Source organism: Megascapheus bottae, chromosome 5, assembly GCF_031878675.1.
Source record: "Megascapheus bottae isolate mThoBot1 chromosome 5, mThoBot2.hap1, whole genome shotgun sequence".
NCBI classification, from domain to species: domain Eukaryota; kingdom Metazoa; phylum Chordata; class Mammalia; order Rodentia; family Geomyidae; genus Megascapheus; species Megascapheus bottae.
In genome coordinates, this window is record NC_143513.1 from 41277893 (window position 1) to 41305833 (window position 27941).

The 27941-nt window shown below is 37.5% G+C and overlaps 1 protein-coding gene across 3 annotated transcripts; it reads right to left on the reverse strand.

The window, feature by feature from the left end:
- Positions 1-706: 706 nt before the first annotated feature.
- Positions 707-27941, reverse strand: Nampt (nicotinamide phosphoribosyltransferase). Of its 3 annotated transcripts, XM_090332973.1 has the most exons (11): positions 27745-27941; positions 18092-18248; positions 16218-16321; positions 14152-14280; positions 12164-12322; positions 11654-11790; positions 8939-9164; positions 6740-6859; positions 5177-5317; positions 3568-3702; positions 707-862 (listed from the first exon to the last, which is right to left on the reverse strand). In XM_090332973.1, the coding sequence occupies exons 1-11, from the start codon at positions 27799-27801 to the stop codon at positions 752-754; spliced, it is 1476 nt and encodes a 491-aa protein (XP_090189099.1). In that variant the 5' UTR covers positions 27802-27941; the 3' UTR covers positions 707-751. The 3 variants fall into 3 exon arrangements, with proteins under 3 accessions (XP_090189099.1, XP_090189102.1, XP_090189101.1); XM_090332976.1 differs by lacking the exon at positions 27745-27941 and having other exon boundaries at positions 16218-16390; positions 18162-18248; XM_090332975.1 differs by lacking the exon at positions 27745-27941 and having other exon boundaries at positions 16218-16390; positions 18092-18181.

A 27941-nucleotide genomic window follows, 5' to 3' on the forward strand; every position in this document is an offset into this window, starting at 1 on the left:
AAGGTAAATAATTGTACAGTGCCTAGACATTCCAGTGAGAACCATTATTTCTTTAACGTAGAATGATTAGTACATCTTCTACAAGGGGCAGTGAGGTTAGTAATTCTATAGGGTATGTCTTGACATAATTTCCAAATTGTACAATGACATAAACAACTTTGTTAAGGCCATGTTTTATTTGCTGATTAATGGACAAAAGGCAATGTAATTTATTTTCAAGTATTTTCTTGAAAGTCTGTGCTCATAAAAATCATGAAAAGTTGGAAAGACTGTTAAATCACTGAAACTTTAAATATATCTTACACAATCTTGTTTGTACAAAAATACAAGTTAAATATAAACATAAAGCAATCATGGTAATTTTATGCAAATCTGTTATGTGATCTTTAGTTACATATAAAAGTTTCTCAGTTCTGTTGTTTGTGAAAAGATCAATACCAGATTGAGTTACTATCTATTGGCAAAGGGCCCTAAAAAGCTCACTGTAGCATTAATCTTTTACATGGTTATGTGTATTTCCTAATCTGAGATCACTTAGACACTGGGGGGAAAAAAAAGGGCAGTATGTCCATAAACCAACAAATAATTTGGCTGTAATGTATCATAAAACACAAAGAACTCCCACATAGCTGTACAATAACATTACGCATTACATACACACAGGTGTATACGCGCACGCGCACACGCACACACACACACACACACACACACAGACACACACACACACGCACACCCGGGTCTAAGGCAAAGCCTAATGAGGTGCTGCTTCCAGTTCCATCTTCAGCTGTGCATTTTTTCGGACTTCATCAAATGAGTAGCTTTTTGTCACTTTCCCATTCTTGAAAACAGTATGGAGAAGATCCTGCAGACATGTAAATTTTAGTAACTATTAGGAATATTAAGCAGGAAACTGAAACCACACTTTGATGAATTTGTCTTACTACTGAAATATATATAACATGGTGGTGGTGTTTGATAGTTTGGTAAGGTTATTACAATGTGACAATTCTCAGGTCACTTTTCTTAAAGGAAAACCAAAATAGTTGGTAGCTGTGGCTGCTGCTCATCACTGCTGACAGAGGCCAAGGATAGCCGGCCAGCACCAAAGCTCTCCACACAGGCCAAAGTCAGCACCTGGTTCTATCTAAAACTTTAGTAAATTTGCTGGCCTTTAAAGTTTGACCTGAAAGAAACAACAAAAAATTCACACTCCAAAAATAAGTATTGACTTCTTGTCCCAATAATAGGGATTGATTTGTCCCAATAATAGGGGAAAGAATAAACTAGGCGAAGACTCCATATATTCTAAAATTACTTAAACACGTAAGCCCTTCAGCCTGGACCAAGGTAACATAGATAAGAAAATGAAGGCTTAACCCTCTGGATTCAGAGCACCGGCTTCTCTCTCAGTAATTAATTACTTGTTTCTAGATTTTTAAAAAAGAAATGCACAGATAAAAAATCTTTTCTGTCTAGTCTGACAGTACATAGGACTATAATACCTTTGTATTGCTTTAAATAACACTGCTCTAGCTGTACTATTATCTTTCATTAATGTAAACTACCAGTGAATGCTGGTTTCTGTCTCTTAGGCATTCACAGAATTAGACTTTTATTTGGAATTAGTGTCATGTGACTAGGTCATGAAAGATAAGATAATGTGGCAAAGTCTTGGCCACCCCAACAGTTAAGTGAAACCTATTTAAACATTGTCTGATATAGTTTATAAAAGGATCTAATTCTAAATGTTTGATTTCTTAATGTATTTTTCCTCGAACATAGTAACTTCACTAATTCTAGCCAAAATCTTATAAAAATGTTACAGATATAAACAACAGATAAAAGAAATGAAGTATATTTACACTTAGTGTAAACTTTTTAGGGAATATGAATTCAAGAATTTTCCCCTCTATACGGGAAAAAAGTTAAATCTATTTTTGGTGCTGGTTGTTGGGGCTTGAACTCAATTGTAGGCCTTGTGTTGTTTGGCTTTTTTGCTCTACCACTTGAGCATCAGCTCCACTTCCAGCTTTTTTCTGGGTAGAGATAGTCTCACACACTCTTCTGCACAAGTTGACTTTGAACTGTGATACTCAGATTTCAGCACTGAGTAGTTAGAATGACAGACATGAGCTTTACGAGTGTCAAGCTAACCCAATGCTTTTGAAACCAGAAAATTTCTAACATTTGAATATATGAATTTAAATGCACTTTTGTATGTTAAAAAAAAACAAACATCTGATTATATTGACTACCTCAGCATAGTGTACATTAAAAATCATTTGATTAGCCAGGCACAGTGGCTCACACCTTAATTCTAGCTACATAGGAGGCTCTGAGGATCAAGGTTCAAAGCCAGCCCAGGCACAAAACAAACAAACCATCTGATTTATATAGGTTACTTCAGCTTATATTTTTAGTTTGGTTGACTTTCATCAGAAACCTTAGGTTTCATTTATTAGTTATATAATCAGAATCAACTCATCCTGTTTTCATAATTTGCATTTTTTGATCAGAGTGCTGTGAAAAAATTACATGACACCAATGAAAAATGATCTGGACATTAAATATGGAATTTATCCAAAATCATTTTTTTTTGGCCAGTCCTGGGTCTTGAACTCAGGGCCTGAGCACTGTCCTACTACTTCTGGCTTTTATTTATGTGGTACGAGACACTGAACCCAGATCTTCATACATGCTAGGCAAATGCTCTACCACTAGGCCAAATTTTTAAAACTTACCCAAAATCTGAAATGTTTTTGAAGATAAGTTCTTTATTTAATGTATTACAATTAACAGTACTTTAATATCCATCTAAGTATTCCTCACAGTGCTTCCTGGGGAATGAGTCACTGCTAGTTGAGAGATTTAAGACTAAATATACACAAGCTAGTCATCACTCACTACCATGCTGGCCATTACAGCAAAAAATAACAATTATCACTATGTAGACATAAAAACCTATGACTCTATAGACATGTTTTATTTCATAAATTAATATGTTTCTATGACATATAAACCCTTAGCCTAATTTTGACTAAGTTCTAAATACTAAGTCCCAGTGATTGTAATTAGAGATTCCTTCCTTGAACACTTGTTTGTTAAACTTGTCATTTAAAATATGATGTAAACATAAGCCATATAATGAATGATTGCTGTTCTTAATGTACTATGTTATCTCTCATCACTTTTACTGCCCCTTGGTTATCTCACATTGTTACACTATCTCACTTTGTTACCTGATATATTGGATATATTTGTATTTGGTTATTTGAAATTGGATAGGGAAGGGGGAAAACAAGATGAGGGGTGGGGATGGGGGGGAGGGAAATGGGGACCAAGACATGTGAAAGGGTATCAATGTATGGGAATTAATGCACCATCTATCTGGCAAATATCATGTAACCCTTCTATTAATTACAATAAAAATATATGAAAAAAATAACAATTACCACAAAGCCACTCTGAAAAAAATTAAAAATGCAAAATAAAAACCTTATTAATTTGGAGAGCAAATCCAATTCTGTTAAAAAAAAAAAAACGCACAACTAATTAGTAGATACATACGTGACCATATTCCTCAAGGTCTCCTTTTCCTTCCTCTAGAGTAACAAAATTCCCAGCTGGTGTCCTATGTAAAGACAATCGGCCCTTTTTGGACCTTTTGTTGGGATCAGCAACTGGGTCCTTGAAGACATTAATCTGAAAATCAGGTAAGCGATAAAAACATTCAGAAAATCTCACTAAACTCTGTGATAGAACACTAGCCCAAAACTGATTCCATTTGAGAATTGTAATCTGTGACCCTTCTGATATAAACTGCATATAAACTAGTGACTAAAAAGAGAATTATATTACAATTATATATGTACACATATACTGTATCTATAAGACTTCATAGGACATTATCTTAATATTTAATATTATTTTATAATATTTTTCTTCTGTTAAGTTTGAAAACCTGAAGAGAACACAAGGTTTGCTTCAGAATCAGAAAGGTAGCAAAGCATAACAGATGCTACCTGCAATCACAGTGAGGAGCAACAAATGAGGCAACCCCAAAACTTTCCAAAGGGAAAATCTGTACATAAAGGCAGGGTTCTGGTAACAGATGCCTATATTCCTAGCTACTGAAGAGGCAGCTAGAGCTGAGGATTGCAATTGGAAGCCAGGTTGGGCAGGAATGTCCATTAGACTCTAATCTCCAATAACCACTAAAAAGTAGGAAATAGAGCTGTGGCCTAAGTAGCACAATGCTAACCTTGAACAAAAAACTGAAGAGACAATGCCCAGACTACCAAGTTCAGACGCATGTGTGCATATACATGAACACACACGGAACCAACATAGGTCTTCCTGAGGGTCTTAGCAGCTTCCCCATCCACTGCTCCACTTAAACTTGCCATCCCTCAAGAAAGTTGAAAGACTTGGGACTGTGCTTAGTGACTGAATATGATTCTGTTGTCACAACTGGAACTTCCTACTTTTACTCAAAGCATTGTTGATGACTGTGTACTATTTCTGCTGTTTTTTCTTTTATGTTTTAAATAAAATGCTGTAGTTAATACATCAAGGAAAAGTGAGTCTTAAAACAGTGCTGGTGTGCTTTTAATCAGGCTACTCATTAATATAGTGTCTGTCTGAACTCCTGGCTCTGGCTTTCTAGGCCTTGTTTCCTGGCTTCAATGATGCTTTTTATGCCCTCTTCATACAAACATATATTGGTATTATTTACCTTCCATTATCTCTTCCTTTTCCTTTACTTCCCCAGTCTCATAATTATCCTAAAGTTCCGTTCCTATCTCTATCCAACCATCCATTTATCCATCATCGGTATTATCTTTAACAAATCATGGGCAGATTAGCATACATTGGTATTCAAATGTGGGCAACTTTTTGACCCAAAAGTATTTTACTAAAGCTATGGGAAATGCCTAACCTACATGATCTCTCTTATACCATGTTTTACTTCACTGGTTCTCCTTTTTTCAAGTTTCTTCCTCATTCGTCATGTTATTACCAAATTTCTTCTTTCCTTGTTTCTAAGTTAAGGTCAGTAGTATCCATAACAGTAGATTCACAGTGCAGGACTGCACTGTCCCTGTACTACTACTGCACTCAGGAACTCAGGAACTAGAAGAAGCTAACACAGAGGAATAAAAGCTGAAGGACATACCCCAAGGCCATTGGTTACGACATAGCTACACTTAAAGGAACAATTCAAAAGATCTCTTGTCAACTTCTGTAGCAAAGCTCCACCAGAACCAAAAGAAACATTTTCAATACTCCACTTCTTTTGTTTCATGCCTTCAACAATCTAGAAGATTAAAAACAGACCTAAATAATTTGGAAGCGAGTGAAGATTATTTTCAAGGAACAATATTAAAGCATTCTAGAGTAGTTCAGTAGTCCATAATAAGGCTTATTTAATAATCCACATTTCCTTTTTATAGACCCACCCCTACCCTGAAATCAGGATATATGTGGAGGGGATTTCTTTCACAGCTCTAAATTTGACTTGACATCACTGTGGTTAGGCTGGGAGAGTGAAGGGAATGAGAGGGAGTGTGAAAGCTGCTATAAATATCAAGGTTACTTGAATAAGATGTCTTTTGTTCACCTTTATAAGTTACTACTACCCAGATGCCAACAGCAACAGATATGGACCAAAATATTTGCCACAAATTACAAGCCTTCAGAGATGACTCTAATTATCAGTGACAAGTAACAATACATCATGCATAACAGAATCATATAATATGGCATGGATAATAGACATGGAAGTCAGTGGTTAGAGGAAGCAAAGATAATGATATTCCTTTCACATAAACAGTTTTATTAGGGTCATTTTACAGTGGCTCCAGAGCCACAGTAAAAATGCTTTTAATTTTTTAAAAAATTACAAGTGGATCATTTTAGGGTGAATGATCATTGACAAGCCAAAGAGACTTGTATAACACAGTTTGGGTAGTTAAAATAGTTCTTTCAAGGGACAGAAGATTTAAAAACTGCATTGAAAATTGTTTTTATCAATGCCATTCATATTTCTTTCTTCTAAGTATGACTTAGTTACCTAGAATTTGCCTCTTTAACAAATCCCAAATTCTATCTGAGACTAGCATATATCAAAATGACAAGAGGTTTATGACAGATCATGTTAGGATATTAGTGGTATTTTTAATTTCTAATGAAGTATTTAAGGTAATTAAGTTCCTAAAAAACTTAAAAACTTGCCCTCTGTGTTTCTGAAATTGACACTATATTATGTTATTTAGCTAGGTCTAACGACACTGACAAGTCAATACTAATTCTGAAGAGCTAACAAAAGGATTTTATAGTTTCTGAAAAAGTACACAATATAATTCAAATTTTATACTGTTAAGAGTATGTGAAGCTCTACTTAATTAAAACTCAGACTGATGAGAACAGTTAAAGACTTTTCTGTTTTGTATTACAAGGAATATTCTGTGACTTTTGTTTCTTAGTGGTATGTCTTTCCATTCCAGCTTGGCAAATGAGGCCTAGATGAAAGTGCTTTGGTACTTCTATATTTTAAGGTATTACTTCTAAGCTATTATTTCTAAATATTAAAGTAATGCACAGGAAAGATATAACTTATATTCACAACTACTTTCAAATTAGTTAAAACTAGCTAAGCTATAAGAATTTTCTCATAATTAAGAATTTTCTTATTGGAACTTTCAATATAAAATATTGGAAAGTTCAATATAAAACTTACCTCTTGTAAGGTATTAATATCGACTCCATCCCCTTGAATAACTCTAAGGTAAGGTGGCAACAACTTGTAGCCTTTGGAGTTCTCAATGACAGGAAACTTCTTACCTAAAATATCCAAAACCTGTATGAAAAAAAACAAAATAACTGAAACTAGAAAAAAAATACAAAATCTAAAAATTAACACTTTGTAAAACTTAGATCCAATCCTTTTAAATCACATTAGAAACAAGTATGCAATCCTTTTAAATCATATTAGAAATAAGTATGCTATTTCCTACTAAAGCTTCACATGAGAACAGGTTTTTTCCTTCATATCGTAGTTTTTCTCCCACCCCCCTTTTTTTTTGGTGGGTTGTGGGGCTTGAACACTGGGCCTGGGCACTGTCCCTGAGCTCTTCAGCTCAAGGCTAGCCAAAGGCTAGCACTCCAGCACTTGAGTCAGCTCCACTTCTGGTTTTCTGGTGTTAAGAGTCTCATGGACTTTTGTGCCTGGGCTGGTTTTGAATCACAATCCTCAGATCTCAGCCTCCTGAGAAGCTAGGGTTACAGCTGTGAGCCATCGGCACTCGGCTTCCTTCATGTCTTTCAAATCACAGATTCAAGGGAAAATTTCATTAGATTTAAAATAAACTCATAAATGAACTTCTCATTTGGGTTTATGCGTGTCTGTGCTCAACAGTTTTGTTTTTGTCTGATATAAATACAAATACATTTGAGTCACAAATGCATTTGTATTTATATCAGAGAAACTGTGACAGACTAAATTGGAAAAGAATCATCTAATAAGGTATAGTTTCCCTAAGGTTCTCCTATTAAAGTCAAGTTGCAAAAACATGTAAAACACCCTACTCAGCCATTTAGTAAAAATTCTATAGCAGCTAAAACACTAAAACATGGATTTAAAAGTTGGCCAGATACAGAAATCTACGCACATTTCCTTCCACCAGTCAACTACTTCCTTCTTCTCAATAAACTGTGTAAAGAACCTAACAGTGTGAAAACTACATGGTGATGACTCAGGTTATTCTTTTCTTTTAACTGCTCATTGACAATGATAAAAGCATAAATCCTATTAACTTTGCTAAACAAAGGTTTCAGGTTAAGATGTTCAGAGTGGCATATCATTCAATAGACACAATGAGGTCTTTATAAATGCTATGTCATCCCACTCCATCTGCTCATTAGCTGAGAAAAAAGTGGAATAGAAGCTGCAGCTGAAAGACCTACACAGGATACCTGGGCTCCATATTTCATATGTTGGGTGACAAGTAACAAGTTACTCTAACCTAGTCTCTAAGCTTTTTCTTTGTTAAAACAGTGTTTATACCATAATATATTTTTAAATGAACACGTAACACAAAATATTGTGGTAAGTAGAAAAAATTTAAAGGTAAACTTAATCCTAAAGACCAAAAAATAATACTACATCAACAATCAATGCTACATTACTATATTAATGCTATCTTTTTATGCAAAACATTTTGTATTTTAATAGCATGGAAAACAATAGATGAACAGGTTACAGTATTTTACCTTGCTATCTGATATATTGTATATATGTTTATTTGGTAATTTGAAATAGGGTAGGGAAGGGGGGAAAACAAAATGCTATCTTTTTTTAAAGAATGACTACTTGAGAGAAGTTGGGGCTTGAACTCAGCACTTGGGTGCTATCCCTTAGCTTTTCTGCTCAAGGCTGGGGAATGTTACCCCTTAAGCCACCACTCTACTTCTGGCAGTGAAGTGGAGCCTCATGGACTTTTCTGCTTGGACTGGCTTTGAACTGTGATCCTCAGATCTCAAAATTCTTGAGTAGCTAGGATTATAGGCACGAGCCACTAACACTCACTTGAAAAGCACTTTTCTAATATGTTTCTTCTGTACTGACTTCAAGCTGTTTACAATGACATGTAATAAAATAAGCTCCAATTTGGTGGTCAAATCAAGGACTGATTAAAATGGCAATGGTATTAATTTGGAAGACACATAAATAATCTATTCAGCAGTACCTAATTGTCTAGTTGACAGTATATAAATAACTCCTGGTATTCTTTTTCTTATTAATGCATCACCTTGGGCAAATCGATTACTCTGATTTGTGACTCTAAAAATAAGACTGGTCTAGAAAGCTTGTAGATGACAAGCAGTATTGATGCAGCTGGTTTACAGGCAATTTCATAATCAAGATATTGAAATTTACCTTTAATACAGTGTCAAGAGGATTTCCAGAATCTGGTCTGATTATTAGTGGTGCCTCTGTACTTCTTGATACTATTAAATGTCTTAGATCTTCACCCCATATTTTCTCACACGCATTATAAATGTCATAGCTATCACTGACCACAGATACAGGCACTGATGAAAACTGTGTCACTATATGTTCAAAAGCATCTTTTTCATGATCTTTTCCCCAAGCTGTTATGGTACTAGAAAACAAAATAAAAATACAAGGTTACTTAGGTAGGACATATTATGTACTAAGATTAGTATTATATACTCCTGAAACACCATTAACCATTATGTTTGCTATATTACATCAGGAATAGATTAGGGTCTTAGTTTAACAAATGTACATGAGAAGGCAAAACTTCTATTTGAGTTATACCATCCTTTGGCCAATTTGTTTTTAAATCACAAATAACCATATTCTGCTTCAGTATGACATGAAAGCCTTAAAGAAGATAGTGGTCTGAAACAACTAGGGAAGAGTCTTAACATGTGACTGCCACCTATTTTTTTTTTTTTTTTGCCAATCTTAGGCTTGAGCTCAGGGCCTGAGCACTGTCCTTGGACTTTCTCAAGGCTAGAACTCTACTACTTGAGCCTCAAAACCATTTCTGGCTTTTTTCCATGTATGTGGTGCCGAGGAATCAAATCCGGGTCTTCGTGCATGCTAGGCAAGCACTCTACCACTAGGCCAAACTCACAGCCAAATGCCACATATTTTTGAAAGACATAGACATATTTATCTTCACCCTCATACTAAATTACTCCAAATCTAAAACTCATGTGAAAGTTTCTGAACAAGTCATACCAACACAGCGATGCTCACAAATCTTATCCTAATTCAAATCATCAAGTTTTAAGCAATTTTACCCACTAAACTACTCATGCTTATCTACCTTCCATTTATTTAGTTACTTGGTTCTGGATCTTAATCTCTTAAGACTGCTTTAAATTTCCAAGCTTGTTTTTTCTTTAGCTGTAGTGGGATTTGTACTCAAAGCACGTACTCTAACCTCTTGAGCCATGCATGCCTTTAGCCTGGCTCTTCTTTTTTAGTCCACAGGATATCCTACAATCAAAATATTGTAAAATGTCTGATAACTTTTTTCTCAAAAACATTAGAACCTGCTTCCACCTGAAAATGCCTAGGTAAGAACAAGCTAGTATGTGTGTGCACTCTAGTATGATGTGCACTGTTAACTTTGACATAAAAAACGAACACTCTTATTATCATCAATCTACTCTATCTTCTCTACAAAGTCTTATTTCCTGAATACAACACTGTTACCAACATGTCTGACATGGCAAACAAACAAAAACATTGCTCAGACACACAAAAACAATGTTCAGAAAATAATCACCTAATGTCTGCTTTACATTTCATTTGTTTAAGGAGTCAGTATTTCACATACTATCTCTAGAAAGCTTTCTTGATTCTGCCTGGGAAATATACTATATACCACTACAGACAACCTATGATACCTCTTTGAAAGTACTTAGTCAACAGTGCACACTGTTACTAGTATATATACTGCCTTTATCTTAAGGATAAGGTCAGTTCTTTGTATCTATTTTTACAAAAATCTGCCTTGCATACAAGAGCTGTTTAAACAATATGTATCAAATAGCAATAATAATAAAGCTTAGCTTTCTTCCAGACTCAGTGCTAGTTGCAGGGCCCTATAATTTCCAAGTAGGAATAAAGCTTATATTCCTGATTATAGTAAATAATTCTGTCATAAGAATCAGAAATAAGGTTTGATATACACATTTAATGAAGTTAACTCTAAGGACAGAGCAGCTGTAAGCTCAATTTTATCTGACGAGGTTAGAAAGAGGAAATGGAAGAAGAATCTGAATTCCTTTTTCATTGGAACAGTTTACTTGCTAATTTCCAGGGCAAAGACAGATGCAGTCATGAAAAAAGGTAAGAGAAAAGATGTACAGTACTGAAAATCTTCTACACTTTAATGAAGGCACTTTAATGAAGAAAAGCTATATGGCAATACAGAAAAAAAAAAATCACCTAAAATCAATTTGGCAGTGCTTGAAAAAAGACCCTAAAGGGCAAGGAGTTTGGCCTAGTGGTAGAGTGCTTGCCTAGCATGCATGAAAACCCGGGTTCAATTCCTCGGTAGCACACCCATAGAAAAAAGCTGGAAGTGGTGCTGAGGCTCAAATGATAGAGCTCTTGCCTTGAGAAAATCTAAGGACAGTGCTCAGGCCCTGAGTTCAAGGCCCAGGACTGGCAAAAAAAAAAAAAAAAGACCCTAAATTTAAATTGTTTTATTAAAAGTTCTGTATTTTCAGGCTGGGAGTTTGGCCTAGTGGTAGAGTGCTTGCTGAGCATGTACATAAACAAAAACCCGGGTTCCATTCCTTGGTACCACATACATAGAAAAAAAGTCATAAGTGGCTCAAGTGGTAAAGCAGTCGCCTTGAGAAAACCCAAGGACAGTACTCAGGCCCTGAGTTTAATTCCCAGGACTGGCAAAAAAAAAAGTTCTGTATTTTCCTAAAAGTTCTGTATCTTCCAAATAGTGATCCTTATACAGAGAATAAACACTAAGTTTACCAAGGTTTATTATAGTACCTGCCTCCGCAAAGCAAAATTGCTGAGTGACAAACACCAAATAGGGGGTAAAATAGGTTCAACATTTAACAGTGGTATAAGAAGTAAGAATTTTACCTGTGTTCTGCTGCTGGTACAGAATAGCCTGGAACAGGATCTTTTGTTCCATAATATTTTTTAATTAGAGCAATTCCTGCTACTGTATCTGTTCCTTTGAAGTTAACCAAATGAGCAGATGCCCCAATGCCAGCAGTCTAGAAAATTACCATAAACCAGCATTAACAAAAGAAAATTCCAGATTTGTCCCACCCCCATTTCCCTCTTTTCTCTTATACCTTGTCTGTGCCTCTCTATAACATAGCTAATATCACCATTATATAAAGGCCTGAGACATGTGCTAAAGGTATATATCCCATGTACCTTGAATAAAGTCTGACATGTAGCAGATATTCTATATGTATCTGTTGACTGAATCTTTTTTTAAGTAGGCCACCTTTGAAATTCCAATGTCAATTCCAATAAATGTCTTATAAAGTTAGTTACTATTAACTGGTAATCTATATTTTATTAAGTGAGATTCACTTCAAGTTCTTACCTCTTGGGAAGAGATTCACTTCAAGTTCTTACCTCTTGGGAAGAGACTCCTCTGTAGCCAAAATCATGTAACTTGTATTCCAGACCATCTAAGTTTCCAGAAGTTTCTAATAAATATTTGGCCAATATTTTCTTCTGTTCTCTAGAATTTGTGGCCACTGTGATTGGATACCAGGACTGAACAAGAATAGTCTGTAATAAAGAAATTTAACCACAAATATTAACATAAAAAATCCTGGGTTCTTTCAGGGGAAAAGCTTTCTCTCCAGGTACACCTTAGACTTTTTTTTTTTTTTTTGCCAGTCCTGGGCTTGAGCTCAGGGCCTGAGTACTGTCCTTGAGTTTTTTCAAGGCTAGAGCTCTACCACTTGAGCCTCAGCACCACTTCCAGCTTTTTTCTATGTATGTAGTACCGAGGAATCAAACCAGGGTCTTTGTGCATGTTAGGCAAGCACTCTACCACTAGGCCAAACTACCAGCCCACACTTGGACTTTTGTGCTATTAGAAATAGCAGTTTTACATTCCAGCCAAACAGTAGGATGCCTGTGTGCATTTCAGATCAAGTCAACAGCAAAGAAGAATACTAAGCCCTTAACAGTTTAAATTTCTATACAAAGCACAAAGAAACTAATCAAGTCTGTGATAAAGCACCAGTTAAAAAAATTCCATCTGTTATGACTTAAAGACTTAAAAGTACTTATTCTGAATTTTTGTACTTAATGTGAACCTGCATCAAACAGATAATGGACTAGATCTTGAATAATACTGTTTTTTTTTTTTTTCCAGCCCCTTCCCTCATTTTTTGCTTTTTCAGTACTGGGGTTTTTGAATGCAGGGCCACTTTTATTGTATCTTTAGTCCTTTATGGTGCTCACTACTTTTGAGACAGGATTTCATTTCTTGCCTGGGTCTATGTCTAGGCTATTATCCATCTATTTTAGGTTTCCTGCCATAGCTAGGATAACAGGCTTGTGCCACCATGTCCAGCTCTTCTTCTTTGAGAAGGGTTCCATGAACTTTTCTGTCTCAGCTGGCCTCAAACTGCAATCTTTCCAATCTCAGCTTATCTCAAGTAGTTAGAATTATGGGCACAAGACACTGAAGCCTGGCTTGAATAACTAGTTACTTGAAAACCTAGTTTACTCTTTTAGGTAGCTCTAGGTAGACATGAATCCAACTTTTCTTGCATTTAATATGACATGTGACTAAGTCATGTATTTGAGTCACTTTAGCTTGGTAGCAAAGAATCCTTATTCACTGAGCGCTTTATATCCTTAGCTTTTATCCAAGTTTATTATAATAAAGTCTCATCAAACATTTCTTAATTTTACCAAGGTGGTATTTCTGTAGTTACCTGTAGGGTATTATCTTTCACACATGAAAGCCATATTAATTGTTCAGAAGTAGATTATTACAGTCTAGGCCTCAGTGCATGGAAAATGTAAAAAAAAATTGTAATATAAACCAGAGGCCCATTATGTGCTCCCCTTTCAGATTTAGAAAATAAAACAGTAAGAATAGTAGAGTCAGGAGTTTGGCCTAGTGGTAGAGTACTTGCCTAGCATGCACAAAGACCTGGGTTGATTCCTCGGTACCACTTACATGGAAAACAGCTGCAAGTGGTGCCGTGGCTCAAGTGGTAGAGCTCTAGCCTTGAGAAAGGACAGTGCTCAGGCCCTGAGCTCAAAGGCCAGGACTGGCAAAAAAAAAATACACACACATATGTATACACACACACACACATGTACATATACATATATATGAATTTATACATATATGGATATACATTCATTTTTATATATGAATATATATGAATAATGTCTCTCGTTTATTTTTAGGTGAGAAGCTGAAAAGCATCAATTCGTAGAGCCTAGGACTGAATTGATTTGATAACGAAGAATGAAGATAATTTGGTGTAACAAAACCTCCACCAACTGGAAACTGAGGCCTGGAAAAGTTATCAGTACATCAAAGCCAGTCCAATCACTTTTGTTTACTAGTAAGAATTTTACAAATTCACCTCAATCCAGTTTGTAAGCCAGTAACACTCTGGATCTGTGTTTTCCACTGTGAAGAGAACATTTCCTCTGGGAATGACAAACCCTTCAGGAACTGCCTTCACTTCTATTGGAAGATGACCATCGTATTTCTGGTAGAGACAACAATGAATTCATTCATTCAATAGATAATACATGGCCTTTTATTTTTTTTTAAGGTTCTTTATAGTTTGTAGAAGTGAAATCTACAATTTAGAAATGGCAACTATACACATTACATTGTGTAACTATCTAGTTAGAATGTCCCTAAAAGAAAACTATTAAAAATCTAGGCAATGATACTAATTTTTACACAATGCTATCAAGTATCTTTGCTGCCTATTACTAGAAGTAGATCACTACAAGAGATAGGTTACTCAAAAATGATCAAAAACAGCATTTTCTCTATTATATAAATTTGTACAACATAGTCTAAAAATATTCTAAGAAAACAAAGTTTTGTCTTTACCAGTAGACCTGAAAGCAGACAAGACAATCACCGAAACTTAGCATTCAACACCCAAGTTTGACTTGACTTCTTACTAATGTTTAATGCTTAACAGTTCCCTCCAAAATTAGGCAGGGGTTATTATGTTATATAATATGCTACTAGGTATTTAATGGTAGCCATACTTTTACAGCCTCCTCCCCCCACCACTCCAGCTAAAAGCTCTGTGTGTTTGTTTTCATTTCCTTCTGGTGCTAGGGTTGAACCTAGAGGGTCTTAGGCACACTACTACTGAGCTACAACCCCAGCCTTTATGTGGCCAATTTGGATAGGAGACAAATTGTTTCAGAATTCCTAGCAATTTATGGAAGCTGGACAAGGCAATTAAATAGAACTTTGCACACTATGATAAGGGTGGAAATGAACTCTGCTTTACAAGGCTTGGTTTTACACTCAACTGATTAGCCCAAGGTCACCCAATGATTTTAACAGCTTTAGGTCTTAGATTCTATAAAATGGGGCTAGATAAAACTATCTCTGGAAAATCTTATGTACTGTTTACAATCCTGGAAACAGTACATGTAATACCTAACATCATTATATTTATCCTCATAACAAAATGGGGTTGGAGGGGAGATGCAGGAGTTAATCCAGAATGCCTACAGCAATAAGGTATGGAGTTGTGTGTGCTTACCTGACTTTGGTAAACATGAGTTTTACAAAAAGTATAAAACTGTATTTTTGAAAAAGTATTTTTGATCAGTGTGTTTGCTATTGTCTGTACCATGTAACATTTTTACTTGTGAGACAGAAATTAACAATTAACATTGTGAACTGCCAGATTCCATTTGGTTGTTCATAATACAGAAACCACTAGAGAACTTTAGCCTCTCTAATTCAATTCCCATGACTTTGAATACTCTGAATAAACATCTGAGTATGAATATAACAATGCATATGAGTATGAATGTAACACATCAACTGAATATAAAAAATTATCTTCCCTGATCTATACAAATCATCTTAACAATTCAGTGAGAGAAATTTCTCAGCATTGCTAAGGAGTTTTCTAGCATCTTTTTTACAGTGAAAGAAGTAGAACTTTTGAAATGTGAAAGAACTTTAATAATTAATGTTTTTCCTAATAATAACCACATGTTCATGTGTATTTTTAAGAATTAGTTACTTTATTCACTTGTAAAAACATTTTAGATGGGGGACAGGAATGGAGGGAGAAATAATATTCAATACATTTTATAAAAATGAATTATGTAACTTGAGGGTAGATATGGACGAGAGAAAAATAGAGGAGAACAAAGGAAGGGGTGACACTGACCAAGCAAGCATTGTACACATAACCTAATTTGTAAAATTGTAATCCCTTTGTACAACTACTTAATAATAAAAATGCAATAAAAAAATCCTATGTTAGACATAATGGCTTACACTAGGGGAAAATGTCATCTTTTTTATAAGAATGCCCCAAACAGCCCTACATAGCTAAAACATTTATCATGTATAGAAAAGGTCTGTAATTATAGACAAGAACTGGTGAATTAAATAGAAAACCCAAACAGGTCAAAACATGACATGATTTTTTACCTCAAGAATGTAGTTCCATCCCTTTTCATTAAAGACATCATCTTGGAAATGTTCTTTGTACACCTCTTTGGCTTCCTGGATTTTTTCTTTGGTCACTACTTTACCTAAAAGGATATACATGTCCTGTTTACATTTCTAAAGGCATTCTGTGAGTTGCTGAATTGTCACTCATTCTATGGATTTAAAAAGTAATAATGAGAGGTTAAATAAGTCACCCCAGTAAACAGCAGTCAGAAAAGGAATTTGTTCTAGTCACCACTTTAAACATGTTAAATATTACTTACATATTCTTTACATTCAAGATGATTAAAAGCGTATGTATGTATGTATGTATATTTTTGCCAGTCCTGGAACTTGAACATGGGGCCTGGGCATTGTTCTTCGACACTTTTTGCTCAAGGATCGTGCCCTGTCATGTGAGCCACAGTGCTACTTCCACCTTCTGTGTATCCGGTACTGAGGAATTGAAACTGAGTACTCTACCATTAGGCCACGCTCCTGGCCTGCTGCTTTATATTTCTTAAATGAATCTTCCATGTATTCATTCATAAGGAATGTGATATCTCAGGGCTAATAAACCAGTCATTTTCACAATTACCAAATTATTGCCCTCACCCCAAATATATTTTAACTTTTCTGTAAAACAAGGACAACAGTAAAGTACCTACTTAGAGGATAGTGTGAGGAATAAATGAGTCCCAGTACAGATTCATTTATAATGAAATGCATTATCTTTGGAAGCTATACAAGGTTTAATAGTTGATCACTTAAAATATCTTGGACAGTCCAGTCTGGGCACAGAGGTACTTTCTGTTTCTAGCACTGGGGCTTAAACTCAGGATCTCACATTCTCCAAAGGCTTGCAGCTTGGCTAGTGCTCTACTACTTGAGCCAAAGCTGTATCGTGGCTTTTTGCTTGACAATTGAAGATAGAGTTGCATGGACTTTCTGACTATACTGGTTTGAACTGTGATCCATTAGGTGTATGCCTCCTGAGAAGCTAGGATTAGAGGCATGAGCCACTGGCGCCTGGCTACAACAAGATACTTTTGTTATCTAGCTATGTTTTCAATAATATAGCATATCTTTTAGGCCAAGATTATAGAAAAGTTAGCACTTGAGGGCCAGGAGTTTGGCCTAGTGGTTAAAGTGCTTGCCTAGCATGCATGAAGACCCGGGTTCGATTCCTCGGTACCACATATATAGAAAAAAGCCAGAAGTGGTGCTGAGGCTCACGTGGTAGAGCTCTAGCCTTGAGAAAGTCCAAGGACAGTGCTCAGGCCCTGAGCTCAAGCCCAGGACTGGCAAAAAAAAAAAAAAAAAAAAAAAAAAAGTTAGCATTTGAACAAAATTATACTTAATCTGTTTTAATTTACAAGATAATTTAAAAGTTTCTAATATACTTACACAGACTAGAAACAGCCAAGAAATTTTCCTGTTTTCTTTAAAATACATTTGAAATTTAAGTCCAGTTATAAAATTTTTAAAAATGAGTCTTTACGGTAAGCATAAAACTATTCTACTTGTAACTGCTACCATAATTCGAAATGTTTCCCAGTCAATAATTGAAAGTAATGGTATTTAGCAAACCAGATTAGCCTCTAAGATTACTAACCTTCCTACATTTATTCTAAAAGTTACTAGTTTCAAGAAAACCTTTCTCAAATTTAAAGCATACCAAGTACAATGCCAATTCTAAAATTTAAGGAATTAAAGATGAGAAATTAAACAGGTTACAAATTTCCTAAAAGAACCACTACAATTGGTTTAAGTAATTATCATACACTGCTAAAAAATGTTACTTCAAATAGAATAGAGAAAAATATGAAGTTACATAAAAGCAAGAGATTTAAATGTACTAGGAAAAGTTATACCTTTTAAGTACTTATTAAGAATGTACTGCAACCCATAAAATACTGTTTCCTCGTATTTCACTTTCCTTACTTTGGAGTTTTCTGTCTTCTTTTCACGGCATTCAAAGTAGGAATAAACTTTGCTTGTATTGGGTGGGTACTGTTTATAGTGAGTAACCTATAAGAGAGAAATACTTTAGAAAACACCAAAAAGAGAATATAAATTATAAGCCAAATGCTTGAAATTATTTTAAAACTAGGAAAACTATACTTCATACTTGTTATTCATCAACTCCCCCACCCCTCTTATATAAATAAAAAAGTCAATTACTTATGGATGCATCATCTTAAAATATCAAGAGACCTAACTTAGGTCAGTTCCAAGCCTCAGAGTTGGAAAAGGAAGCCATTTGGATTTGGGAGTAGCCACTTTTCATTCAGATGAGAATTAACTCCATAGGGTGCACAGACTACATTAAAGAATGAACCAAGTCAGCAGACCTGGACATGTTAAGTATTTGTATTCCCTTATCTAAAATGTTTGGGACCAGTGGCATTTTGGATTTAGGATTTTAGACTATTTGTATATACTTATGAGGTATCTTAGGGTCAGGACTCGTTTAATCACAAAATTTGTTAGTTCACTATATACCTTGTATACATGAATTAAAAGTAATTTTATGCATTATTTTTAACATATCTAAGTTTTGACCATGACCTGTCACATGAAATGTGTGTCACATGAAATGAATGTCCTTGTGACATCATGTCCATTAACAAAATGTTTTGAATTTTAGAGCAATTTAGATTAGGAATGTTCAATTTGTAACTGTAGTGTTACTACCTAAATGTGTATGCTTGGTATTGATGGATCATGATTTATTTTTGAACTACATATAAGGAAATATTGAGGATGTTCCCTCATGACTGTCAGTGACACTATAAAAGCCTGCAATAAAAACAACAGCAGCAGCCAAAATAAATATATGAAAATCATGTCTCACAATCTTTTCAAATAAATCCTAACTGGAAAACAAATTCCTGTACAGCACATAATCAATTCTTTGTCTTGAAGATTTCTTAGCAGAAATTTCTCCTTTTTGAATGTTAAAGCCACTGTTAAAACATATATATGCATATATATAAAAAATATATATATAAAGAATTTGCTTAAAGGAGAAGTAATGTTCAACAGAATTTTTGTTTCAGTGTCTTTACCACAATAAAACATTTTAGTAGAACAAAACGACAGAAGAATAATAATGTATTTTTGCCTGGTAGTAAGAATAAAAATATAGCTTTAAGTGATTATGGTATAGGGTCAATCATAGCAATGATGCAAGTTTCTGTTTAGCTGCAAACTTCAATGTCAGCACAATCTGACTTTATCCTAAAGAATTTTTAGCATGACAATGCTAAAAAAAAAATGCATCTATTTCCACCAACACTGGTGAACAATCCTCCTTTTCCCTCTCCAATGAGGGAAAATGTAGCTTCTCTTCTGTTACACATGGGCAATGCTAGGGGTCAATCTTGATAGTAACATGTGATGGGCATCTAAGTCCTACAGAAGCCCTGAAGCTCTGCTTTGCTCAGCTACAACAAATGTTTACATACTGAAAAACACTGGGAGGCCTCAGACAAATCCAGATGTATGTCAGGACTTTTTTCAAGGTTAGAATTCAGGGGCTAATCTCACTTTTTAAGATGGAAGAAGCAGCTTAAGTGAAGGGTAACACAGAACAATTAAAACTTTTTTTGTGTGTGTGGGTCATGGAGCTTGAATTTGGTCTGGGCACTGTCCCTGAGTTCTTCAGTTCAAGGCTACCACCCTACCCTTGAGCCAAGCCCCACTTCCCGTTTTCTAGAGATTAATTGGAGATTAGAATTTGAGTCTCAGGTCCTACTGTGCCTGGGCACAGGACCTCAGTTCTCAGCCTCCTGAGGAGCTAGGATTACAGCCATGAGCCACCACGCCAGCAACAATTAAACAAGCATATTTGTGATAGTTTCATTTAAACTAAGCTGATTAGACACACTTTCACATAAAAATGGATGTAAACACAAGCATCTCCACTTTATAATGTAATAAAGTCCAATTCCTGCAGTAGGACTAATTAGTGAGAAGAGCCACCTGATGATGTGAAATATGAAAGACCATGGTCATATCTCACAGCAAAGGTTGTGCAAGGGGGTTACAATTGAACATGTCTAAGTATCCAGTGCTTCTTCATCAGTCACCCCTTCTACCATTTTCAGTCATCTTGTCAATTCCCTCCAGATTACTTTCATGATTCCCAATTCAATTATTTCATCACTGGACGGGGGAACTGGAGGAAAGTCAAAGAAGGGGTAGCATCCAGGAATTGTTCTCATTATGTGACTTATGGAATTGTAACCCCCCTGGACAACACTTTAATAATAATAGTTAGAGGAGGCATAGGAGCCACTTACAATGGATGCCCAAGAAGCCCTATGTCACAAGACAGAAATGCTTTGGCACAAGGGATAGAACAGAAGGAGGCCTCTGTGGTTGGTGCTCAGACTACATAAGGTCAGAGAAAAGCTGGATAAGATCTCAAGGCTTTCAGGCTACCTTAAGAGCTTTGATTTTCTACCAAATGCAAAGGGAAGCCAACTGTGCTTTAGGCTAGGGTGAATATGACCTGATTCACATTCTTTTAAAAAATTTTTGATGGAGATTAATAAAGGGTATTGCATATGCTAAGCACATGATTTAACTCTAAATTACATGCTCCTGCTCCCATTCTAAGAGTCAGGCTGGTAGTGAGTAGAAGTATGGATTAGAAAGTGCTCAAAGAAGAAGCAGGAGTTAAGAGGCTACTATCCAAAACCAGCAAAAGAAAGAATAGGCCCTGTACTTTAGAAGAAAAGGAAAACAAAGCTGAGAAGTAAAGGGAAATAATAATGGAGAGGCATTAACGCCTTCTTTCTGGGAACTGGTGGCCCACACATATAATCCTAGCTACTCAGAGGATCATAAGTTTGAGGCAGACTGGGTAGAAAAGGCCCAAAATTCATCTGCAAAATAACCAGCAAAAAAGCTGGTTTGGAGGCATAGCTAAAGTGGCAAAGTGCCAGCCAAATAGGACAGTGACTCACACCTGTAATCCTAGCTACTCAGGAAGGTGAGCTCTGAGGACCATGGTTCAAAAGTAGCCTGGGCATGAAAGTCCCTGTGACTCTTATCTTTAATCACCAGAAAACTGAAAGTGGCATTGTGACTCAAAGAGTAGAGCACTAGCCTTGGGCAGAAGAGCTCAGAGATAGCACCTAGGCCCAAAACTCAAGTACCAAAATAAAACAACCCTAACCCTGTTAAAAAATGCCTCCTAAAGTTTTGGCTTGAGCAACAGTGTTAATATTGGCACCATTTATTGATATGAGGAAGACAATGGAGATTCTAGAAGGAATGAGTACAGAAATCAAGGTTGTAAGGAAATCAACTCAATCTTGAATGTTAATACTTGTAAGAAGTTTCACAGAATTTAGAAGTAAATACAAAAAGGATGCTGTTATGGGCCGGGAGTTTGGCCTCGTGGTAGAGTGCTTGCCTAGCATGCATGAAGACCCGGGTTCGATTCTTCGGTACCCCACATACATAGCAAAAAGCCGGAAGTGGTGCTGAGGCTCAAGTGGTAGAGTGCTAGCCTGAGAAAGTCCAAGGACAGTGCTCAAGCCCTGAGCTCAAGCCCAGGACTGGCAAAAAAAAAAAAAAGGATGCTGTTAAATCACACTCACTTTTTAGCACTGCTCTGACTTCTCTGACTTGAAGAGAATATGATTCTACTATAAATATAAAATTTTTCATTATTTTTCATTAGGGCAGGGTCTCAGTTGAAAGCCAGCCTGGGCAATTAAGTCCATGAGACTCTTATCTCCAAATAACTACCAGAAAACCAGATGTGGAGCTGTGGCTTAAAGTGGCAGAATGCTAGCCTTGAGCAAAAGTGCTCAGAGACAGCACTCAGGCCTGAGTTCAAGCCCTACAATCACTACCGCTGAAAAATCTTCATTAGGTATAGAGAAAGTTCTGATTTAATTTCATCCAACTTTACTACTAGAAATGTTTCCTAAACTGGAACAGATCTCCCATAGCTAAGAGCACCACCTATACATTAATAGATGCATGGTAAATAACACAGACGCTCTAACAGAACTTGGTGTCTTACTGTGATTGATTTGCCAAGGGGAAAAAAATATGCTTCTCAGATATACTGGGTAACAAGTGGTTTTGTTTCAATGTCTAAAACAAGGGGCAACCTTTTCCACTGTGTAGTATTTGCTGGTAAGCAAACTGTATCAAAATTTTGTATTGCCATGATCCAAAATTCTTGTTTGTAGCATGTTAATAGGGGAAAAAGCACAAGGCATATTTGAGTAGAATCTTCCTGGGAGAGTAAGGTATAATGTTCTTTAACTGCTTCTCTAGATCTCCCTAAAATGATGTGATATCATTCCAAGATATTTCCTCTCTCATATGGCCAAAGGCAACTACTATAAACCACTTTTTCCAGTTACACTTTTTGTTTCAACTGCTAACATTTAAAAAACAAATAATATATTCAAGATCACTGAGCAAGTCATGTTGTCTATATAGTATCTAGGGGCACCGGAAGAGGATCCACTAGCCCTACAAGACTTTATTTCTTTTTATCTTTTTTTGGTGGGTCATGGGTTTTGAACTTGGCCTGGGTGCTATCCCTGAGCTCTTCAGCTCAAAGCTACCGTCCTACCCTTGAGCCAAGCCCCACTTCCGTTTTCTACAGGTTAAATTAAAGAGTCTCAGGTTCTTTTGTGCCCAGGCTGGCTCTGAACCTTAATCCTCAGATCTCAGCCTTCAGAGTAGTTAGGCGTAAGCGCTTGCAATGCCTGGCTTACAACTTTATTTCTATTGTCCAAGTTTTTCCTGTAACATAAAGCCTACCAAGTTTATCTTTATGATTGTTGTTCTTAATGAATGTACTATGTGAAGTTATTTCTCTTTATTGTATCTGCTTTGGTACCTGGTATATTGTATATATGTTTATTCAAAATAGGAAAGGAAAAAAGAAGATAATGGGGGGGATAGAGAGAGGGGAAGTGGGGGAAAAACATGGGATGGGATATCAAGATTCAAGAAGTAATGTACTCACCAGCCAGGCAAAGCTCACTCCTGTAATCCTAGCTAATCAGAAAGCTGAGATATGAGGATCTTGGTTCAAAGCCAGCCCAGGCACTAAAGACCATGAGACAGTTATCTCCAATTACCACTAAGAAATCAGAAGTGGCGCTGTAGCTCAAGAGATGGGACGGTAGCCTTGAGGTGAAGAGGCTACCGTCCTATCCTTTGAGCTGAAGAGGTCAGGGGTACCGCCCAGGCCCAGAGTTCAGGTCCCAAGGCCCCTTACCCCACAAAAAGAAAAAAAAAAAATGTACCCGCTACCTGATGAATGTTAACTGTAACCCCTCTATACAGTACCCTGATCAAAAAAAGAAAAAAAAAATACCACCACACATAAAATCTACCAGGAAAATTAAAATATAGACAAAATGTCATATGGATGAAACATCATTAAACCGACAGGCAGTCTCCCAGGTACAAACTTCAGCAGTACCCCTCTTCATGAGTGAGCCATTTCTTCAGTGTCCATTCAGGAGCAGTGACAAAGAGGCAACTATGAGAAATAGGAACACCCCAGAGGAAGACATAGGGAGCTAAGGTTCCAGGCAGAACTAACTGGCCCATATGATGATTCTCATCTCAAAACTTTTTTCCTCAAAAACCTCAAAACTTGGGCCTGGAGTGTGGCCTCTCGCACAAAGCCCTGGGTTTGATTCCTTGGTACCACATACTCAGAAAAGCCAGAACTGGTACTATGGCTCGAGTGGTAGAGTGCTACCACTTGAGAAAGCTCAAGGACAGTGCCCAAGCCCTGAGTTCAAGCCCCAGGACTGGCAAAAACAAAAACCCTCAAAACTGCTAAGTTTTCTATTCAGACATTTGATAAAACAAAAATCTCCACTGCTTCACCACTGGCAATTAAGTTACACAGCTCTCTGAAATATTCCGAAATCAACCTTCCTACATCCTGAGTTGTAAGCACTGCTCATCATTGTCTTCATTTCTTCATTTACAATGCCAGATAGGTCTTTACTATATATAAAATAAACTGAAATGATTGAAAACATGGAAGTTCTAGATAGCAAGCTTATAAAAGGCCATTTGAAAAGCAAGGTATACTAGACAGCTTAGTTCATAATTAATGGGATGTGATTTAAACTACATATCACTTTCATTATTATGTTGGCTATAGTACAATAATGTCTTCTATTCACTATTGTAGATAAATATTCAGATATTTTGAAACCATTCTCTACTCTGGTTTGTTACAAACAATGTATACACGCTAGGGGGAAACTAGGGAAATAGTTTCCCCTAGAGTAAAGTGAAGAAAACCTGTCTTTTTTACAAATGTTATTGAGGCACTGTGGTAGTTACGATTGGCCCAAAGGGCACCTTCATTCCTAGCTGAGTCAGCACATGGTAAATACACCTACTGCAGAATAAAAGCTATTCTGAAAATATAATTATCAACATAGTATTAAATAATTAAGATTAGGTCCTTGCTCATGTTGTTTTTTTGTTTTGTTTTGTTTGCCAGTCCTGGGCTTGAGCTCAGGGTCTGAGCACTGTCCTTGGACTTTCTCAAGCTAGAGCTCTATGATTTGAGCCACAGAACCACTTCTGGCTTTTTTCTATGTATGTGGTATGGAGGAATTGAACCCTGCTTTTTATGCATGCTAGGTAAGCACTCTACCATTAGGCCAAACTCCCGGCCTGCTCATGTTCTTATGTACAGCTTCAATACATCAGTTTATCACTATGAATTCCATTTTATGAACAAAGCCTTGATTTTTTTATCTACTTTTCTGTAAAGGATCATTTAGGGTATTTCCATTTATTTTGTTATTACCACTGTGAGCATTCTGGAACACATGGAATTCCCTAAGATTTAGAAGATGTGTAGGTCCTTTATACTTACGAAAAGGCACTTGTCATAAAAACTGAAGAACCACATTCATGATTTTAGTTACATATTAGATTTAGTGAAGCAGGAGACTTCAGAAACAAATATGAATTTCAAATGTTCCACCTTTAGCAGAAATTGTTCTGTATTACCTTGTTACATGTTGCCATGTGCATGCATGTCCACACTATGTACTGACAAAACTCTTTATGTAGTACTTAGGCAAGCAATGATTCTTCCTCCATGTTTAGAAGAAATAATCATATTTCACTTTTTAAAATAATATATAGATATGTTTGCTTAGGATTTCTGAGAACTGATGTGACTGGGTAACATTTTATACCAGTTTCCAAATAAAAATGGCATCACTTTTAATCTCAAGATTAACATTGTTCTTTTATGCCCAAGATAAAAAAAACAAAACAAAACTAGAAACTGCAAACTGCAAGGACCATTCAAAAGGCAAAGAAAAAGATTAGAAAACTTGACAGTAGTAAGTACAGAGTTCAAAAAGCCAGTCTTAGCATGAAAGTTCTCAAGACTCCATGTCATTCACTGGAGGGAAAGCACAAGTTACAAGATTCCAGCCCAGGCCAACCCAGGGGTAAACCAGACCCTACCTTGATTGAACACAAGGCAAAAAAGGGCTGAAGGTGAGGCCTTAGAACTAGTCATGCACTTACCTAGTACCCCAGTATCATGAAAACAAGACCCCAAAACCAAAATAAAAATTTAAGGTAATTCATTATTTTAGCTAAAAGCTCCCCCCCTACAAGTTAAACAAATTTGACAAAACAAGCACCAGTGACTCATGCCTGAAATCCTAACTACTCAGGAGGCAGTGGAGTGTTCTGAAGCCAATCTATGAGAATCTTATCTCCCAAAAAGCCAGAAATGGAGCCGTGGCTCAAGTAATAAAGTGCTAGCCGTGAGCACAAAAGCTCAGGTCTGGGACTCAGACACCAGTTCAAGCCCCAGGACCAGCTCAAAATAAAAACACTACATTCCTTATATGTAATAGCTAGAGGATCTGCATTCTCTTTTGCTTTTGAAAGTTGGACTTCTGTCTACATTTCCCACTTACAATTCAGTAATTAATTCTACAGCTAAGAATCTGCAAAGTATTTTAAAGTTTTAGTTAAGAGGAAAAGAATAATAGATGAAACATCCTAAAACTACTAAAGATACCAAAACTGTACAAATGAACTAAGAAAACTCAAGCAGAGGTGTTTTATAGGGTCAGGAGAAGAACCATACTTAGAATGATCATGACTTCACAAGCACAGATTTCTTTAAATGCCATTCCAGAGATCACATGTTGACAAATCTTGACTCTCAACGGAAGCTCATCTACATATAACAGAATGCTAATCTGACTGCAAAGAAACAAAACTAGTACTGAAATAAAATGGAATTCTTTCTTCAGTATTGGAGGTTAAAAATAAATAAAAAAGTAAGCCCAGTGTCAATGGCTCAGGCCTGTAATCCCAGTTACTCAGGAGGTGGAAGAGGATCTGGATTTCAAAGCCAGCCCAGGTAGACCTCTCAGAGACTCATCTCCAATTAAAAGTGGGGGGAGTAGCTCAAGTGAGAGTGCCGGTCGTGTGAGTAAAAGCCAGACATCTGCACTAGGCCCTAAGTTCAAACCCCAGTACAGAAAAATAATGAATAAACAATAAACAGAATCTAGACAAAAGAATACTAAGGTAATCACTATCCTAAAAATTACCATGTTGCTCTAGTAAGCCCTGAAACTTCTAAAAATTTATTTTCTACAATTAGCAAGACTGTTGGCTAATTAAAGTTAGTCAAAGTATAAAAGTTTCCTTTATGTAACCTGGAAACGTTTGCTAGGCGTTCCCTCCTTAATGATTCCCCCCTTTTCTGTCTTTGTGAGTGTGAATGAATTTCAAGCGAAATTAATGGGGCGGCTAAAGATGCAAGCATCCAAGAGGCATATTAAAACGTGTGCTGGTTCCCCTCTACAAGTTGTGCAGGGTGAAAACTCCAATTCCTTTAACCTCCTCGAGTTTCAGTTTCCTTTTCACAACACTCCCGACGTGACCCTCCAGGAGCGGCGGCCCCGTGGCCTCTGCACCCCGGGGTCAGGAGCACGGCCGGCCCGGGGAGGTGGCCGGGAGAATCCAACCTGGCTACTGGGGACGTGCGTCCTACGCGCCGTTCCCCAGCCCGGGCCAGGGAACGCGCCGTGCGGGCGCCACCATCACCTTCCCTCCTGGGAAGGGACGTACCTGCCCGGCCAGGGGCGAGCGAGCGCGTGGGACCCCCCGCTCTGCTCCGGAGCCCGCACCGCCCTCCCAGGCCGTGACCCGGGGCCGTTACCTCACCCGTCACCGCGGCCCGGGCCAGTCCGGGACGCCGAGGCCGAGTCCCGGGGCGCCGAGGCCGTGTCCCGGACAGGCGTGCGCCCCGGCACGCCGGCGAGCCCCCGCGGCGCAGCGCGCAGCGCAGGCCCCGCCTCCAGCCTCGGCGAGCCTCCATCCCTCCTCCGCCGGCCGCCTCCACTGCGGCGCCGGCTCCACCTGCCCCATCCCGCCGCCGCCGCCGCCGCCCCGCGCCCCGGGCCCGCCGGCCGCAGCCTCGCGCTGCCCCGGGACGCCCCGCGCCCGCCGCAGCCGCTACCTTGTAGGAGTCGGTGGCCAGGAGAATGTTGAACTCGGCTTCAGCCGCCGCGTTCATCTCGAGCCGGAGCGGAGGGGGCCGCTTGCCGCGAGCTCCCCGGCGCGGCTACGAGGAAGGAGGAAAAATACGGGGCTCACCGCGCTCCGTGGCTTAAGTCACCACTCGGCCGGAGGAGGCGGGAGACCCGGGAGAAACCG

Bases quoted from the DNA above. Each gene is read 5' to 3' on its own strand.
- Nampt (XM_090332973.1), bottom strand. From the start codon at position 27,801: ATGAACGCGGCGGCTGAAGCCGAGTTCAACATTCTCCTGGCCACCGAC. The intron at 9,165-11,653 runs GTAAAATTCTTA...TTTGTTTTCTAG, and splicing joins GTACCAGCAGCAGAACACAG to TACCATAACAGCTTGGGGAA. The intron at 6,860-8,938 runs GTAAATTTCAAT...TTTTTCATACAG, and splicing joins CTCTTGACACTGTATTAAAG to GTTTTGGATATTTTAGGTAA.